This window comes from Carassius gibelio, chromosome A14 (assembly GCF_023724105.1).
Source record: "Carassius gibelio isolate Cgi1373 ecotype wild population from Czech Republic chromosome A14, carGib1.2-hapl.c, whole genome shotgun sequence".
Classification (NCBI taxonomy): Eukaryota; Metazoa; Chordata; class Actinopteri; order Cypriniformes; family Cyprinidae; genus Carassius; species Carassius gibelio.
The window spans coordinates 7,896,154-7,914,558 of record NC_068384.1 but is presented as its reverse complement, the minus strand read 5'-3'; the positions used below and the strand labels follow the sequence as shown (position 1 = coordinate 7,914,558).

Sequence of the window (18,405 nt, the reverse complement as noted above, 5' to 3'; positions counted from 1 at the left end):
TTTATAAATGCAACCCTAATGTTTTCCAGATAAAAGGGCCAATGATTGAGCGGGAGGGAAAACGACCACAGTGCTGATTGGACATGTGCATGAGGGGGCGGGGCTAGAGTCAGACTGCTGGACCAATCTGAGGGAGATGATGAAGATGATGATTAAAAGACAGAGAGAAAAGGCACATCCAAACCAAAAGAAGTAAACAAATAAAAAGAGAGGTGAAAAATGGTCAGTTGAATGAAAATGTAAATTTTACTCAATCTCATTTTGTTTCAAACCTATGGAAGCCTGTTTCCTCTATGGAATATAAAAATGATCATTTATATAAAAAGGTAATTGTGACTTTTTATCTCACAATTCTCAGTTTTTCCTCACAAATCTGAGTTTGTATCACAATTTATACCTTTTGTTTTTTCTCAGAATCGCAAGAAAGAAACTTGTAGTTCTGAGAATAAGTCAAATTCTGAGTCAAAAGCTAAGAATTGAGAAATATACACTCAGAATTATGAGACAAACTCAGAATTGAAAAATTAAAACTCAGAATTTATAGAGAAAAAGTCAGAATTGTAAGAGAAAAATTAAGAATTGTGAGATATAAACTAGGAATTCTGGGACACAAACTCAGCATTATGAGATAAACTTGGAACTGCAAAATAAAAACTCAGAATTCAGAGGGAGAATAGTCAGAATTGTGAGATAAACAGCATTTTGAGACATTAACCCAAAATTATGGGATATAAATTCAAAATTCAAGGGAAAAAAATAAGAATTGTAAGATATAAACTAGGAATTCTTGGACACAAATTCAGAATTATGAGACAGAAACTCAGAATTGCAACATAAATTCAGAGAAATACTCAGAACTGTGGGATATAAATTGCAAGAGAAAATAAATTCTGGCTTTTGTTTACAGAACTGTAAGAAACAAAACCAGAACTTATTATTATTATTATTATTATTATTATTATTACATGGTGGAAACAAGCTTCCACACCATTCTGCATTATACAAGGAAAGCTGGTGGAGGTTTTTTACTGCCAAATCACCAGCCAGTTCCTTATATAAAGAGCAGCGTGAACATTCTGCTAAACGTCTTCTGCTGAAGAAATGAAGTTTAAAACAATATAAAGATGATGGCATTCTCAGCATGAGATGAACTAATCCAAACAGAGGAATGGCAAAAGATGACAGAAAGATGAAGGTAGTGTGAGCTTAGGAGGAGGAGATTTGGGGATTGTGTCGGATAAGGTGCTTGGTCCCGCCGGCTGGACTCAGTTGCTAAGCAAGAGTTCTGTCGCCGTCTCCTCGTCCCAGGATTTCGACGACAACGCCACGATTACTGCGTTCTGAGGAGAAGAAAAGATCCAGACATTTACTTTCCCTTCGTGCTGCTCCAATTAGCAGAAATTTTTTTTTTTGCAAAATCTTTTATGTAAACTCAGAACTGTGAGTAAAAAAAAGCTTGAATTGTGAGATAAAAAGTCACAATTGTCATATTTTTATGAAACAAGCTTCCATACAAATGCACTGTAAATATGAGTGTGTATTACTCACTTTATCGAAGCCCATGGCGCAGAGCTTGTCTATTTTGCGAGTGTATTCTGGGCTGGAGACGGGAGCTCCTGCGTAAACATGTGACCAGAGTCGAGCCGTCTGTTTGAACATCTCTGGGTTCTGTTTATACTGCCACACAGGAAATACAGACTGGTAAAAGACTCAAAACATGCTATTTACATTAGCTAGTCATTATTTCTATAATTGTCATCTTTTTTTTCTAGCACATAACTTTCTGATGTCATTCATACATATGTAACAATGATGGTATTAATGCTAAATGTTTTTAAAAACTAGTCTCTTCTGATCACCAGAGTTGCATTAATTGAATCAAAAATTTGAAATATTATTAAAATTCAAAACGTCTGTTTTCTGTGTGAATCTGTGTTAAAGTGTAATTTATTTCTGTGATGCTCCGCTGTATTTTCAGCATCATTCCTCCAGTCTTCAGTGTCACATGATCTTCAGAAATCATGAAAATATGATGATTTACTGCTCAAGAAACAGTTTTTATTATTATTAATGTCGTGCTGTGCAATATTTTTGTGGAAACTGTGATGCATTTTATTTTAAGGATTTATAGATATATAGAAAATTCAAAAGAACAACATTTATTTGAAGTAGAAATGTTTTCTAACATTATTAATGTCTTTACTGTCACTTTTGATCAATTTGATATGCGCTTGCTTAATATTTATTCAAATAAAAAATGTAATACTGACCCCAAACTTTTTGAACAGTGTGTTCCAACATTTTTCCACCAGTTTTTGTTGCACATTCCCCCAAAACATCTACCTGATTGGCAACTACAGCGTCCTGTGGATCATCTGGTTCAGCGGCGGCCAGAAGAGCCTGTAGTGACAGTAAAACTGTTCGGAGGGTCATCGCCGCGGCCCTGAAACACACACAGCTTCAGCTCCGGCTCCAGCGCTCGCCGCCGTTCACTTCTCTACTCTGAGATCTTACCACTGGTCCTTCAGGATGTCCAAACATATGGCGCCTGTTACTGAGCTGATGTTGGGATGCCAGATCTTCGTTATAAAACGAACCTGGAAAACATCAGTGGTGTGAAGATACAGTGCAGTAATTATTCTGTGAGTGAAAGTTAAAAGACACGTTTGTCAAACGTAGGTGAAACTCACGATTCAATTCAGAGAGTCACAATGTGAGTACAACATGATTCTTAATTCATCAAAATCATAAATCACCCAAAATTTTGGTGAGTTTTGTTTTTAAAAATTAGGATTCCTGTGTAAAGACATTCATGTCACCTAAAGCAGTCATTATAGATAACAACTATAACCATAAAAAAGCATATATTATATATATATATATATATATATATATATATATATATATATATATATATATATATATATATATATATATATATATATTTTTTTTTTTTTTTTTTTTTTTTTTTGTTAGTAAAAATGAAATAAACATAAAATATTTATTTTATTTCAGCTAGTTTCCAAGGCAATATCTCTTATTTTCATTTAGTTTAACTTGATGTACTAAAATAATACTAAATAAACAAAAAAATATATATGAATAACAACACTCAACAGAAATATGCAAGGTAATATTTCTCATTTAAGTTTAGTTTAACTTGAAGTACAAAAATGAAATAAAATTAATCAATATTATTTTTAAACTATATAGACATATAAAAAAATAATAAATTAATACAATTTAAAAACACACAAAAAAACTATATATAAAGGCAATATTTCTATATTTTCATTTAGTTTAACTTGATGTACTAAAATGATTAAAACTAAATAAAATAAAAATAATAAATAAAAAAAACAATATAGAAATTAAAAAAATAACGAAATTCATGAGAAAAAAATGAAATACTTCTCATTTAAGTTCAGTTTTGATACACTAAAATAAAAGGAAATATTTATAATTTTAGAGATGTTTTAAAAAAACTAAACAAAATGACAAAAACTAACAAATGAAAGTGAAAACAGAAAATATAAAAATAAAATACACAATTCAAAACGTTAACTAAAACTATATGATTGATACTAAAATAACACTGGCCTAAAGTGTAATATACATAATATATAAAGTGTTTTCTCTGAGATGATGTGAAATAAAGTTTGTCTTCGGCTACTGAACTGATACGAAGGGTCCTGCATGTGTATATTTATACAAACACAGTGCTGCTAGTCAACAGTCCTCTCTGATATCACAAATCATTTAAACACGGCCTCAGAAGTTTCTAAGCAAGAGTCTGTAACAGCAGATCGACCTCATCATCGTCTCGTTACTCACCTTTGGTGGATTAAATGGATATGTCTCTGGAATTTTAATTTCTAGTTGATATCTGCCTCCTACAAAACAAGAAAGAATAGAAAGTCATGCAAAAGTAGAAAAAGAAAAGCACTATTTCAGTGCATTTTCTCAATTCTGAACATTGGCAAGCGTGGCATACATTTTCTTAAAGAGCATGTAGATATCAGAAACCGTATCCCAGATCTAAGATAAAGAAGTGTTCAGAACAACATCTTTTCTCTGACCTTCATAAGGTGTGTCTGGTGGTCCTGCGATCTCCCCCTTCAGTTCTGTGAAATTCTCATCCACTAAATCCACCTTGATTTGGTTTTTACTCGTCTATGAAAATAAAATGTCAGGACAACAAGTCAACAAGAGACCCTCTTTCCAAATATAAAACCATTCCACACAATTCAGCCAAACTGAGAGCAGAAAAATGCCTAGAAAGTCTGGATTCTGGACCACGTATATCACGTACATCTATCTGATGTCTACAAGATGTATTTTTTTAGATCTGTAATACAGCTACAGGAAGTTTCCTATCAGACGTCAAACTAGAAGATGTCTTTAAGATGTTTATGATTTAGAATGGATATAAAACTGACATGTTAAAGACGTCCATCAGATGTTTGCACAAATGCTTTCAAGATGAAGAGATCTTCATCAGTCATCTTGCAGATGTACGTGTGCCATTTAATCAAGGTTGGGAAATCCAAAATTCAAGGTTAAAGTTTGGAAAATGGAAAAACCCTACAAAATTAAATCCAAAACCCAAAAGCTAAAACTTCCAATGGTAGCCAGATAGCACACAGACACCTGCAAGATGTCTGATAAAGATGGCTTGATCTGGAAAGCATCTGCTGTGTACAGACATCTGATAGATATATTTAAGATATCAGTTTTACATTCATTCTAAACCATAAACATCTTAAAGACTTCTTCTAAACATCTATTTGACATTTGATAGGTAACGTCTTGATTTTTGTGCCAAGGTAATACTATGGTATTTTTTGACACTTTATTTGTGGGTGAAAGCTGTAATGGTTTCACAGATCACACTGACAGCTTACTTCAGTATGTTATATCCATTTTTTCAGCTATAATTTGAGTTTAGTAAGTGTTTAATGAAGATTATGATGAATTCAATTAATCTGTGCTGAAGTTTTAATGTTAAAAGTTTCAGACAACTCTCAACACACATATTAGTACTTTATCACACGTATTCTTCACAGTACAAACATTAATCAGATGATCTTAATGTAAATGCGTGTTTGTACAATCATAATTCTTATTTTTTTTATCATCGCCGCGATGATACTAAACTATCAGACCACAACCTCGATAAAACTACAATAACAGTTAAGAAACCCTTCAACCTAACATAGATTAACCCAAATATTAACCGTTGTGAGCCTGAAAATAGTATTTAAATGAGAAATGTTATGTTTTAGGAGTAAATGTGTGTGTTTATGAAGCACTAGCTGGCCTTCAGTTAACGTTAGCATGCGGCTAATCACACTCTCGCACACAGTTTTTTTATTAAAAACACAACAAACACACAGGAATACACAACGCATCGATGTATTAGCACAATAAGCACTCTGAAATCGATTAATTAAGCACGTTTGAAGCTCAAAGATGTGATGTGATTGTTTTCGCCGGGTTCGGGCTCGTTTAGCAATGCGATTCGGCCTGAACGGGACAAACATCCCACAGTGTTCCCCCAAAACACCCATCACAGATCAAGCACACATTAAACTGCATTATCTCAATGCACGAACCGAATCACCGCCGCAGCGGGCTCGATCCGGATCAACCGCATGTGTGTGTGATTCACAGCTGATCTGTCCGTCATCTAGATGAATTAAATGCACGTGCGTGAGTCATAAAGCATGATTGACAGCTGTCATGTGAAACGCACACGCGTGTGTCTGTGTTTAAACGCACCTCTTCGCTTTTCAGGACCTCTTTAAACTCCCGTTTGATCCGCTGGACCGCGATGTTGGCCATGCTGTTCATACACACACACACACACACACACACACACACACACACACACACACACACACACACACACACACACACACACACACACACACACACACACACACACACACACACACCCTCTCTCTCTTTTTCTCTCTCTCTCTCTCAGTGTGTGTGTGCTCGCGCAATATGGTACAGTTTATGGACGTGTAACTATCAGAATTAGCTCCTGATGATCGTGCACAACCTTATTTATTGCATTTATGCCCTTTGCTCATTTAATGCATTCCCATATTAGTTTTTCATGCAACTAAAAATGTAACATTTACACCTAACTTCATGAAGTGGCATTAGTGGTCTTTACACAGACTGTCTAATGCTGCTCAGAGGTGGCCTACACTAAGAAACAAAAATATTTTTTTTTTAATTATTATTATTATTATTATTTTTTATTTTGCATGTAATTTAATTGGTTGGAGCAAATGTCCATAAATTGGTTTTCCCATTCTATACAATGTATCTATAGATTGCATAACATTTACATATTAATGTGTTCTTGTGGCAAACCATAGTGAAAAAGAAGTGTAGTAATAACTTGAGATAAGAATATCTAATGTTTGATCTATAATTTCTTCTTGTGTTTGCCCAAAATGCCTGATTAAGAGCCGCTTGTCCTCTATAGAAGACATGTATCAAAATTATTCCCTGATTCATAACAAAAAAATAATATTCTGATTTGAAACCCCTTATGACATGTAGAAATGAACTCCCTAAAATATAATGAGAGGACAAAAGCTTGGCTTATGTAATTAAAAACGACATTAATTTTCTAGCATTATGCAACTGTTGTATAAAAGCATTTCTGCCACATTTGAGCAGCATTAAACAGGCTGAGTAAATAAACGTCAGATTTTGTTGATGCTGATTACATTTTATTGGTAACATCCTCTTTGTTCAGTTAACAGGGAAAGTTCTTACAACTCATACATTCTTATAACTTTATTAATGTTTAATGTTCTCGTCACACTGAGAGATTGTTTTAAGATCAACATTCTCTGAACGTCCTGATGTTATTTTTACTTCTGAGAATTGTTTTTGTAACATTTCAAAACTATAATCCTACAATGATTTTTATAACCTAATTTTGCAAGACAGTTTCAGTTTCTAAACTTCTACACCAGACTCAAATTAAAATGGACTAAAATTGCTCTGTACACAGATGCAGTTTCTGCTTCTCTAGAATGCCATTGCATAAGATTTATTCTTATAGAAATGACTAGACATATTTGATAATAAATGATGTCAGTATGTGTCACGAAAAAATGACGCCCCGGGCGGCTGCCCGGTTTGCCCGTGCCTAAAACCGCTACTGTCAGTAGCTGTAGACAGATACACAGATACGATCATTAAACTGACTGAATAGGATGTATACCTGACATTATTTTACTCTTGCACGAGACTGAACAGGTTGATGGCTCTCGTTAGGTCTGCTGTGTTTATAACATATTTTCAGCCGTTAATTCTGACTGAAATTTCAACATTTCAAGACACTAGAAGAATTTCGAAACGCGTGTTATGAAGAAGTGGAGTCATTGTTGTGCTTCAAGTTCATCAAGCGATGGTAAACCTATCTTGATCATTTTTCAGTGAGTCATGGGTCAGCTGTTACTGAAGGAGAAGCTGGATCATTTCATTTAGTTTTGTACCCGCTCAAATCCTTGGCATCTTTAGAAAACTTTAGTAATTAGTATGTAAGCAGCAGAGACACAGCATATATCACACAGTTTAATGATTGGAAATGAGCAGTAACCTAACAAAAGTAATTGCACTATTATAAAAACACGAAATATTTACTCGGAATTCAGCTGGATATTGGAAAACACTTGCTCTGGTGTTTAAGAGCATAGTTTAGTGTTTACCCAGCTAACAGGAACATTCTGGAAAGGTTTTCATAACGTTATGAACAAACGTTCATCTAAATGCTTCAATAAATATAATACAATGTTTAATCATAGTTGTCTGCTCTTTAATAATGTGTATAAATGAAAACACAAAAAACATTGTCCATGGAACGTTTCTTTCACAAATCATTTTAGCTGAACATTTAAAGCATGTTTCTTTTTTTTTTAAATGTTACTTGTTTTAGAACGTTCATAGAACATTCAAAAGTAACATTCCCATAACGTTTGGAAAATGATAAAATGGAATGTTAACTTAATGTTCACATAACCACGGAAAAACAATTAAACTGGAAATTGAGTCAACATTAAAGGTGCTGAATGTAAGTTGTTGACTCTACTATAGCATAAAAATGACACAATATTTTTTTTTCAGTTAACATACTTACATATTTACACTATACTGTATCTAAGCCTATACCTGGCAATTTACTTGGCCATATAACTATATACAGTATGTTTTTCAAATTCATTTCTAGCTTACACTTTAAAAAATGCTGGGTTGTTTCAACACAACTTTGGGTTAAATATTGGGTTACAACAGCTTCAGTAGGTTATTGCATATTTGATCTAAATTAAGGTTGAAACAACCCAGCGTTTTTTAGAGTGTACTCTCACACATTATCATTGAGCAATATATGGGCTCCATATATATGTGTTAAACATTGCAGTTTGAATGCCTTCACGGTGAAAAGACTGGTTGTGTATGTATTAAACTCACTCTCAAAATTTGAGCAGATGTGAGAAATTTCACAGGCAAATCTGCAGTTGTCCCGTGGAATTTGGCTATTTTTAAACTATTGCCACAGAGTTGTTTTCTGTTCGATATTTTTACTAATAACTATATTTAATTATACCCCCAAATACCCCAATGGATGGTGGGAATGCTATCTGCAACTACATGCAGACGCTCACAAAAGCATGCATTCCCTTTCATATATGAACTGTTTTGTCACTTTCACTTATGTTTTCGAAATAAGTCATGATCAGCAGATCAGCAGGGGAAGGGGGAAGGGTAACTCGTTTTGGGGGCAAATTTGCTTCATACCTTCTGTTCAACAGCAAACCAACAGCATGTCACTGCAGTGGTGTTCAATGCAAGTCACCAACATTGAGATAATGGCATTTTTGAAAGTCAGCAAACACCTCAGGCTCCCAACAACTGTTTGGTTACCAACATTTTCCCCAAAAATCTTATTTAGTGTTCCACAGAAGAAAGAAACTCATACAAGTTTGAAACAGCATGATGGTAAATAAATGATGACAAAATGTTCATTCTGGGGTGAAAGTTTCATGAGGGGTTTGTTGCAATCAATGTTGAAATAAATGCCCTTTTCAGTTCCTCTGATGATGATAGAGCAGGTTGCCAAATGGACAAAAACTTTTCCTTTTATGGCATCGAACCTATAACTGTCTTTTGAAGATTTGAAGACTTGTTTTATCATATAAAAAGGAGGAAGCTAATGATCAGAGATACTCAAAGACACATCCATCGCCTGAACATTCTTGAGATTCTCTGCTCATACGGTGAGTTTGATTTCTGATCACTTTGAAAATGATGTTTCTTTCTTCAGAAAAAAAAAAAAAATGAAAGAATGCATGTTCATGTCATAACAAAATGATTTTGTCTGAACTGTGTTTCAGGTGCACCTGAGCTGGACATCTGAAGCGATGCTCACAAACATGATTGTGAGTTTCTGAATGTGAGAATGTGAGTGTGTTCTTGTCAGACGTCGATCATCAGACTCAGATCTTGAGTTTGTGTCTCTCAGGTGTTGCTGTGTTTGTCTGCGCTGTTTCCCGTGTTGATGTGCGCTGAAGATGGCAAATCCAGATGTCTTCTTGCCAAAGACTGCTCTGATGTTTATGCATGCGGATACAGTACCAGTGGTGTGTACATCGTCACCTCAGCAGATGGACCGCTGCGGATCTACTGTGAGATGGTCTCTGGTGGAGAAAACGACAGAGGACAGTGGGCGGTACGCATCTCAATGTCTTTATCTCTTATCTTTCAAATAGTCGCTCGGGTCTTTTATTTGTACTTTTTTATTGAAAACACACTACAGAATTTACATTTGTTCCAAAACAAGCTTGTAAGATGAATAACGATTGTGTGGAATGATTTCTGAATGTTTCAGGTGATTCTCAGGCGGATGAACGGCGAGGTGAATTTCTTTAGGCCGTGGGAGAGTTATAAATGGGATTTTGGTAATAAAGCTGGTGAATACTGGCTGGGTGAGTGTTTCTGTGACATTCAGGAGATAAAAAGTAAACACAGAGAAAGACCAAACAATCATAGACAAAGAGTTTTAATCAGGACTGCAGTATAAATGCAGATTATGTTTGTTATCAAAGTTATTAAATCAGTTTCATTTCATGTTTTTAACAGGTTTAGAGTTTATTCACCAGCTGACGCGCAGATACAAGTATAAACTCAGAGTAGATGTGGAGGACTTTGATGGGAAGAAGGCTTACGCTCTGTACAACTCTTTCTCTGTGGGATCTGAGGCTGATGGGTACGAACTGCAAGTGAGCGGCTTTGTAGACGGAGGAGCAGGTGAAACAAACCACAGACATTTCATTTCCCATTTTCCCAATGTGTGACTATAATAAAGAATTTAAGCAAATTAAATGTTAGTTTTAAAAGGATTTTTAAACCATAATGATTAAAACCTTATAAAAAATACATATATTATTATATAACATGCCTCTAGAATGAAAGTTTCTGATTTGTGCAGGTGATTCTTTGAGTTATCATAATGGAATGAAGTTCTCCACCTTTGACAAAGACCAAGATCTTTCAGGAGGCAACTGCGCTTTGAAATACTATCAAGGAGGATTTTGGTACAACAAATGTTATTACACAAACCCCACCGGTCACTATCTGTGGGAGAAAGATAATAAAGTGACAAATATTGGAGCCACTTGGTACAACTGGAAGAAGAGCTGGGACTCTCTGAAGTCCATCACCATGAAGATCAGACGTGTGAAGTAGAGCAGGGTTTGCTTCCTTTATATGTGCTTCATAGCCTTAATGCTTCACTGCAACTTGTGCACATCCATGACTTTTATGCATGCATGATTTTATTAAAATATGGTGACAAACAATTCCCTTGACTTTTGATTATGAAAAATATTTTAAAACGTCAAGAAACCCCACATGTGAAATAGTTGTCTTGTATACAAATACATACAGTATATAAGAGTTTGAGAACGTCCACCATCCTCTTAAATAAAAATATGTTGAAACTGGGTTCACAACTTTTTCTACGTGCTTTTCTGCACTGCAGCAGCTGGAGTAACATCTGGTCTGAAGCAATAAAACTTTATCAAATAAATATTTTATTGTTGTTATTTTTATTAACCACTTAAACAGGTCTCATTTATGAATTATGAAAATATTTACATACAGGCATTTTACTGTTTGCATATGCAATTGCACATATCTTCATTGAAAGTATGTCAGAAACACTATAAATGCAAATGTATGATTTCATGCACGCTATAGGTTTTACTAAAAGTGAAGATGTCTAAATACTTAGAACAGTTGATGATATTCAGATCAAATGACAAGATTAAAAATTGCATAGGCAATCATTCACATACAGCACACCTCGAGTACCTTATTGCTTTCATAAAACAATTACCACACAATACAAACATAAAAGCCAAAAATATATATATTTTAATAAATTACTTTAAGTAAAATAAATGCTGTCCTTCCTGGGTCATTGATTATTTGTACTGGCAGGTTCACAACAGTTGAAATAAACATTAAACACCAATAAATCATAAACACAGTACTAAAAACCCTTTAGAGACTTAGAAAGACTGAGAAGTCAAGGGAAGATCGTTTTCAAGCAGAATCAGAGAACAAAAGACTCATAGAATCACGCGGGAATTTGTAAATGAAGCATTTATCATGCAAAAAAAACAACAACTCTTACTTATAGTCAAAGCCTGTTTTTGCAGTCTACCAAACCATATGGGTTCTATGGGTTCAAACCAAAAATGGTTCTTCTGCAAACCCCCCCAGTCAGAACCTTTACTTTTATTGCAAATGCGCGATGATTATGACATAAATTAAGTGCATCATGCACAAATCGACGGGCACTTGCGTACATGTAAAAACTGAAGTAGCCTATAGGCCTACTTTGGGCTTTAGTTTTTCCCGAGGCTTGCCGGTGTCCACCTAATTTCCAGACTATCCAGATTTCTCCCACTGTCTACTTCTGGTCCAATAAATCTAGTTTTCTTCACAAATGCCACTAAACAATCCCTTTTCCCTCCGTGAACCCCACAGGATCCAGCTAAGCTTCTAAGTGTCTTTAACAGCCCACTATCAGGAAAACGGCTCTTATCCTTCCCCACTCCCAACAATTACTTTATTTATAGTCCACAGGTGTGCAATTAACCATTAATCAACCAGTGTGAAGGAGAACTGAAGGAGATACCGCAGTGCCTCCTAACGTATTAAAAAATATGACATAAATTATACAATAAAGCAGTACTCTGGGTTTAAATTAACTTAAGCTGCACAACATCTCAATCAAAATCATTTTGCAGAGTTTAAAACCTTGCAATTTCCCAGCACTTCACAACAAGAGCTACATCGATAAAACTACTGTCTTTTAAAAGTCATTCTAATCCCGAAAAGGAATGATATCATTAGATTCCCTTCCACAGAGAAAGAGATTTGAAAAACATTGACATCCAATCAGAATCCACTTGACTTTAAAGAGTTTGAACATTTAAAGAGACAGACAGCAGATAAACATAATGTTCACGCATTGGTGTGGACGCTAACACAATAATATTCAATGTCTGTGCTGTGAACGGGCCTTTCCTCCTTAAATCTCTATAGTGTCAAAATCATCATTTTAAGGTGGAACTATACTGTTCTAGAAAAAAGGCCTCCTTGCATCCTTGCACATATCATGTGAAAGTATCCACCTTATTCTGCAACACTGAAGCTATTTTCTGTGAATGTGGAAGACTATATTCGCTGCTTGGTAAATAACTAGGAATACGAATAACAAAGCATGGTAAACTCTCAGGTCATCCAAGAATAAGATGAGTTTGTTTCTTCATCAGTTTTGAAGAAATGTAGCATTGCATCAGTCTCAGCAATGGATAATCTGCGGTGAATGGGTGCCGTCAGAAGGAGAGTCCAAACAGCTGATAAAAACATCACAATAATCCACAGCACTCCAGTCCATCAGTGAACATCTGGAGAAGACAAAAGATGAAATAAATCCATCAAGACATTTTTAACTAACACACGAGTCTATAATCCATAATAACGCTTCCTGCGGTGAAAAAGTCATCTGGTCTGAATCAGGAGAGAAATCTGCACAGATCAAGCGCCGTTTACAAGTCACATTGTCCTCATGTTCCTCACCAGAGATGATGTTGATGATGATGTCCTGTTGTCCGTGTCTTAGCAGGGTAAAGGTTCAGGTCAGGGGCGGATGGAAAGTCACAGTGTTGTGATGAAACATTTGAAGTGTTTCAGAATATCTGATATGAAGATTTCGATTCATCATCAAAGTCATTGTTGTGCTTCAGCTTCATTGCACGAGCGATCAGTGATGAATCTTGAATATCTTTACAGTGAGTCACTGTTCATTTGTATCAGAAGGAGAAGTCAGTCCATTTTGCAACCTGCTTAAATCAATGGCATCTTCTTAAGAAAACGTTAGAAAATTAACCAGAAGACAGCAGAGATACTGCCAACACAATACAGTTTAATGATGGCAAATTAAACCTGGTCAGAACTGTTATTGTAGTGTCTCTGTTTCTTCACTAGAGGGACTGATTCTGTGTGAGGAGGCTGAACTCCATCAACATGGGAAGAACCGCAGACAAACACAACAAGCCCGAGAGAGACACAGAGTACTGAAAAACCCCAGAAAGATGGAGGAATCAAGAGAAGATCTGGAGTTATATGCATGCTCCTGATTTTTGCACTTCAAACCTGAAACACAGTTCAGACATATTTGTGTTGAAACTAGAATACTAGCAACATAAATCTATTTTATATTTTATAAAATTATTGCAAATATTAATGCGTATCTCATCATGTTGCTTAGCTTCTGCTCTGCCTGAACTGAGACAATATTTTTTTTCTTCAGTTTTTGAGATTATAAACTCCTTATTTAAATTAAGAATTCACCCTAACCAAATGATGCCTTTGTTTGGTGTCACAGGTGATGACATTCATAACTAAAGACTAAGTAAATGCCTTGACATATGCAACATTAGTAGCTAGAAGAATAATTCGTTTTAGAGTGGAAATCACCAATTCCTCCTTAACTTTCATTATGGCTTAGTGATTTACTGATCAAATATCTCCTCAGGGGATCAAAGATGTGGGATATGGGAGGTTCATGTTGGGATGGGAATTTGTGGGAAAAAGTGAAAAATTAATGCTGTAGAAAGGGTTTCAATCACTAAATAATTTCAGCGTAACTTCTAAAAAAAAACAAACAAAAAAAAAAACGTTTGAAATGAAAATAGCATGAAATTTCAAATACAGCAACTAGATGGCTGCAGAACATCATTTATCTTGCCCACATATGCAAGCATTCCGTTTTTTAACTTTTTTCATCATGAACAATGAATTACTCTGTCAATGTTGAGTTTTTTTTTTTTTTTTTTTGCAACTATGCAACGTTATTAGAGTGAAACCTGAATATATGTGTTCTATGTGTATATGTGTGTGTGTGTGTGTGTGTGTGTGTTTGCATTTGTTCTCCAATGTGGTTGTGCTTTGGTGTCACGTTTTCATTTAATTACTAAAAAACACGTTCAAGGCTCTTTCATGACCTCAAAAGGAGAGTCACTGTGGGTAAACGAACTAAATATTACAAAACAGAAATATACAGGCCACAAAACACACAGTCACAGTGGAAAGGACACAACAATCTGGAAGTGAGGGGGGGGGGGGGGGCAGGACTGTTAAAGGAAAATTGGGTAACACTTTATAATAAGGTTCCATTAGTTAATGTTAGTTAACTACTTTTGTTAACAAGAACTAAGCAAGAACAATCCTTCTACAGCATTTATAAGTCTTAGTTCATGTTAATTTCAACATTTACTAATGCATTATTTAAATCAAAAGTTGTGCTTGTTAACATTAGTTAATGCACTGTGAATTACCATGAACTAACAATGAATAACCGTATTTTCATTAACTAACATTAACGAAGATGAATAAATACAGTAATAAATGTGTTATTCATTGTTTGTTCATGTTAATTAATACATTAACTAACATTAACTAATGGAACCTTATTCTAAAGTGTTACCGAAAATTGTAATAAATGAGAACACATATATCTGAAATATAAAATAAAATATTATTATTGATATTATAATCACACAGCACTGAACATCTGACAAACAGCAGATCACTGATCACTATAGCCTACTGGTAAATTTAACATCTACTTCAATGGTACGAGAGACTGAAAGCTTTCAGATGATTTTCAACTGAATTGTAGAGTCAAACTATTTCAAATATAGTCAGTTCAGCTACGAACTCGATCCTAAAGCACAATGTTTCCATCCAACATGTGTTCTGAGCTGCAGCTCGTCATGTTAATGGAGTGTTTCACTATTTAGCAGTTACTGGAGTATGTTCTATATTTGTGTTGGATGTTATTTTCAGAATGGATATTTTACTTGTAAACATTATCCTTTTTTCACTTATCTCAGTTAATCTCACAAAACTAGCAAGGGAAGAACAGGCGGACATTGAGTCTTCTAGCCACACCTAATGACCGTCCATAGCAGAAAGAAAAGGATATTCGTCACACTAGCAAACACCAGTACATAAAGCCATTTATTTTCACATTTTTACATGATACTTTTAAATAGCATGTGTTGACAGGTGACAGAGCTTTTCAGAACTTAGAATCAGTTAAACCATTGCATCGCAAAATGATTCACGAATCGAATCTCAATCGTATCGTGAATGATTTAGTTCAGAATAGCGAATTCAAATCGTGTTTCGTGAATAGTTTGATTAAGATTGGAATGCTCTGGGGTGCGTTTCCCAAAACCATATGGTTTTGGGAAACGCACCCCTGAACTGCACATTTTTTTTTTTTTTCATTTGTCCAAACAAAACGAAAAATCAAGACTTCGGTTTCATTTTCTGTTTTTACATTCAGGGACAGAAAACGAATAAACAACTTGAATATTCGATCCCTACATGTGGGCGGTAATGTAACGCCCCCCTCCGCTGATTGGTCAACCAAACATTACAACATAATAATAGTCCTAAAAACATAAGAAGAGTCCTACGGATTCTTAACGTGTTTATTTCTACTACATTTTATCTCTTTCTCTTCATCATTTTGGTCCTTTGGCACACGACTGTTTTATTATTACTCACCTGGCAAGCTGCGCGATGCACTGCAGCGCGGGGAGAATATAGCCTATTGTAGCGAAGCGCAGATTTATGTGAACATGTAACGTTAGTCATAACTTTTGTTTTAGACATTACGCTGCACTTTAAACCATGTGGGAACTTAAATAAAATGACAGATATGAATATAAATTAGCTCATATATTATTTTTCTATTTTGAGTTTTATTCATAGAGCACTTTATGCAAATTTCGTAAATCATAGGTTGTTTTCCCACTAGCATGGGACTAATGTCGTCAGAGTGCTTGTTCCAGTGATTGAATTTAGTGAAATGTGAATTCGACGTCATGATTTGAATGTAAACTCATTTGAGTTATAAGAACATATCAAAACCCTGAAATAACACTTCGAACAATAAACCATAGATCATTGTCAGAAATTAACTTTCCCATTGGTAAACGGTTTGCCAGAATATATCCTGACCATGGAGGGTCTGGCAAACCGTTTACCAATCCTGTTTCTCAATCGGCAAAGCAATCTGTGGTACACGCCTCTACCAACACACGATGGGTGACTCGCGAAGCACAATGTTCCTCCGTGTTTTCTCAGCACTATATCATAGAAAATACCAGGTTTGAGAAGTAGAAGGCGGGGCAACAGTTAAAATATTTCAAAGTTAAAGTTCATGCAAACAGATTTTAATAGACAAATTTCAATCAAATAATTATGGTTTATGCCTATAACAAAACCCAGTGTTAAAGCAGAGCGCAAATAATTATATCTGGAACATTATATATGTAGACTATCCAATATGCGCTCACTTCCGCATATTCATCGTGGGGATAAGGAACGCGTTTTTTTTTTGTTTTTTTTTTTTGAAGAAATTATGTGTGTCATCTATGGCAAAAAGGTGTCCAAAATGAAAGATTTAGTGAATATTTGAATGAGATGTTTGGTCAGTAGCCTAAACAAGGATTTGATTGTCCTGTAAGTGTAACAGCAGCAATCACATGGCATTTGTAATAACATGTACATAAATTGTTTTTTTTAAATTTGCGTTTGAGCCCATGTGAAAGAGTAGCATAATTTATATATGATTTACAGATTATTTTAATAAATATCAAACTTCTAATTCAATTGTGCATTATAGCTGACACCTACATGAACAATTACAGTTGTTTTTATGACTGTAAGTCATTCTCCTCAAATGCTACTGACGTTAGAAAAGTGTATACCAATATCGCATGTAACTTTAGAGACGGTCCCTAAATTTGAGACTCGTCCAACGTCCAAAGTCAAGCCCACTTTATGTCTGTCTGTTTTTGTTTTTTACTTTTAGTTTTCTTTTCTCTTGGCTGGATTGGATTCATCCATCAATTATGAACATTGAGCCGTAAACATGAGGTGCGAGCAGTCGCGATCGCGGATGGGAGAATGGAGGAATCTTTTTTTTTTTTGGAGCAACTGGAATGGTGCAACCTCTGGGAGTTGGTGCCCTAGGCAGATCGGCAGTTCGGAGAGGGATCGCTAATCATTTGAAACAGTTTGGGGATCGCAAATCACTTGAATCAGTTCGGGAGTTCGTAGCGGGATCGCGAATCATTTGAGTCAGTTATGGGGATCGCGAATCATTCGAGTCAGTTTGGGAGTACGGAGCGGAATCGCGAATCATTTGAATCAGTTCGGGAGGTCGGAACGTGTTCGCGATTCATTTGAGTCAGTTTGGGAGTTCGGATCGGGATCGCGAATCATTTGAGTCAGTTCGGGAGTTCGGAGCGGGATCGCGAATCATTTATGGGGATCGCGAATCATTTGAATCAGTTCGGGAGTTCGGAGCGGGATCGCGAATCATTTGAGTCAGTTCGGGAGTTCGGAGCGGGATCGCGAATCATTTATGGGGATCGCGAATCATTTGAATCAGTTCGGGAGTTCAGAGGGGAAAGATTTGCGCTCTCATATTTTCAAATTGGCCATAACCTTTAATTGGTTGCTGCCAACTGGGGTGTAGATCCGCCCCTTTATATATATATATATATATATATATATATATATATATATATATACACACACACACACACACACACACACACACACGCACACACACACACACACACCACACAACACAAATCCATAAATAAACACATACAATACAAAGAAAGCAAAGAAACAAATAGTAAGAATTGGAAAAGAAATACAGAAAGCTAGAGTTGGATGAAAAACGAGCAGTTAGAATAAATGAAAAAAATAGATAAA

At 35.5% G+C, this 18,405-nt stretch overlaps 2 protein-coding genes across 2 annotated transcripts in view; one reads left to right on the top strand and one right to left on the bottom strand.

Moving 5' to 3' along the window:
• LOC128026837 (ubiquitin-conjugating enzyme E2 K) overlaps nt 1-5,932 on the bottom strand; it is a 6,157-nt gene extending 225 nt beyond the window's left edge. The window contains exons 1-7 of the mRNA XM_052614071.1: nt 5,782-5,932; nt 4,080-4,173; nt 3,835-3,893; nt 2,515-2,597; nt 2,344-2,443; nt 1,549-1,677; nt 1-1,340 (exon numbers count right to left, since the gene is read on the bottom strand). The exon at nt 1-1,340 is cut by the window's left edge and continues 225 nt beyond it. Of these exons, the coding sequence (XP_052470031.1) occupies nt 1,266-1,340; nt 1,549-1,677; nt 2,344-2,443; nt 2,515-2,597; nt 3,835-3,893; nt 4,080-4,173; nt 5,782-5,853 (612 nt within the window). The 5' untranslated portion in view covers nt 5,854-5,932 and the 3' untranslated portion in view covers nt 1-1,265. The remainder of the gene's footprint in view (nt 1,341-1,548; nt 1,678-2,343; nt 2,444-2,514; nt 2,598-3,834; nt 3,894-4,079; nt 4,174-5,781) is intronic.
• A 3,225-nt stretch (nt 5,933-9,157) lies between these two features.
• Nucleotides 9,158-10,886, top strand: LOC128026986 (microfibril-associated glycoprotein 4). Its single transcript, XM_052614309.1, has 6 exons — nt 9,158-9,305; nt 9,423-9,467; nt 9,551-9,757; nt 9,917-10,013; nt 10,168-10,335; nt 10,517-10,886. Exons 2-6 carry the CDS (start codon nt 9,450-9,452, stop codon nt 10,771-10,773), a joined length of 747 nt encoding a protein of 248 aa, XP_052470269.1. The 5' UTR covers nt 9,158-9,305; nt 9,423-9,449; the 3' UTR covers nt 10,774-10,886.
• The last annotated feature ends 7,519 nt before the right edge of the window (nt 10,887-18,405 follow it).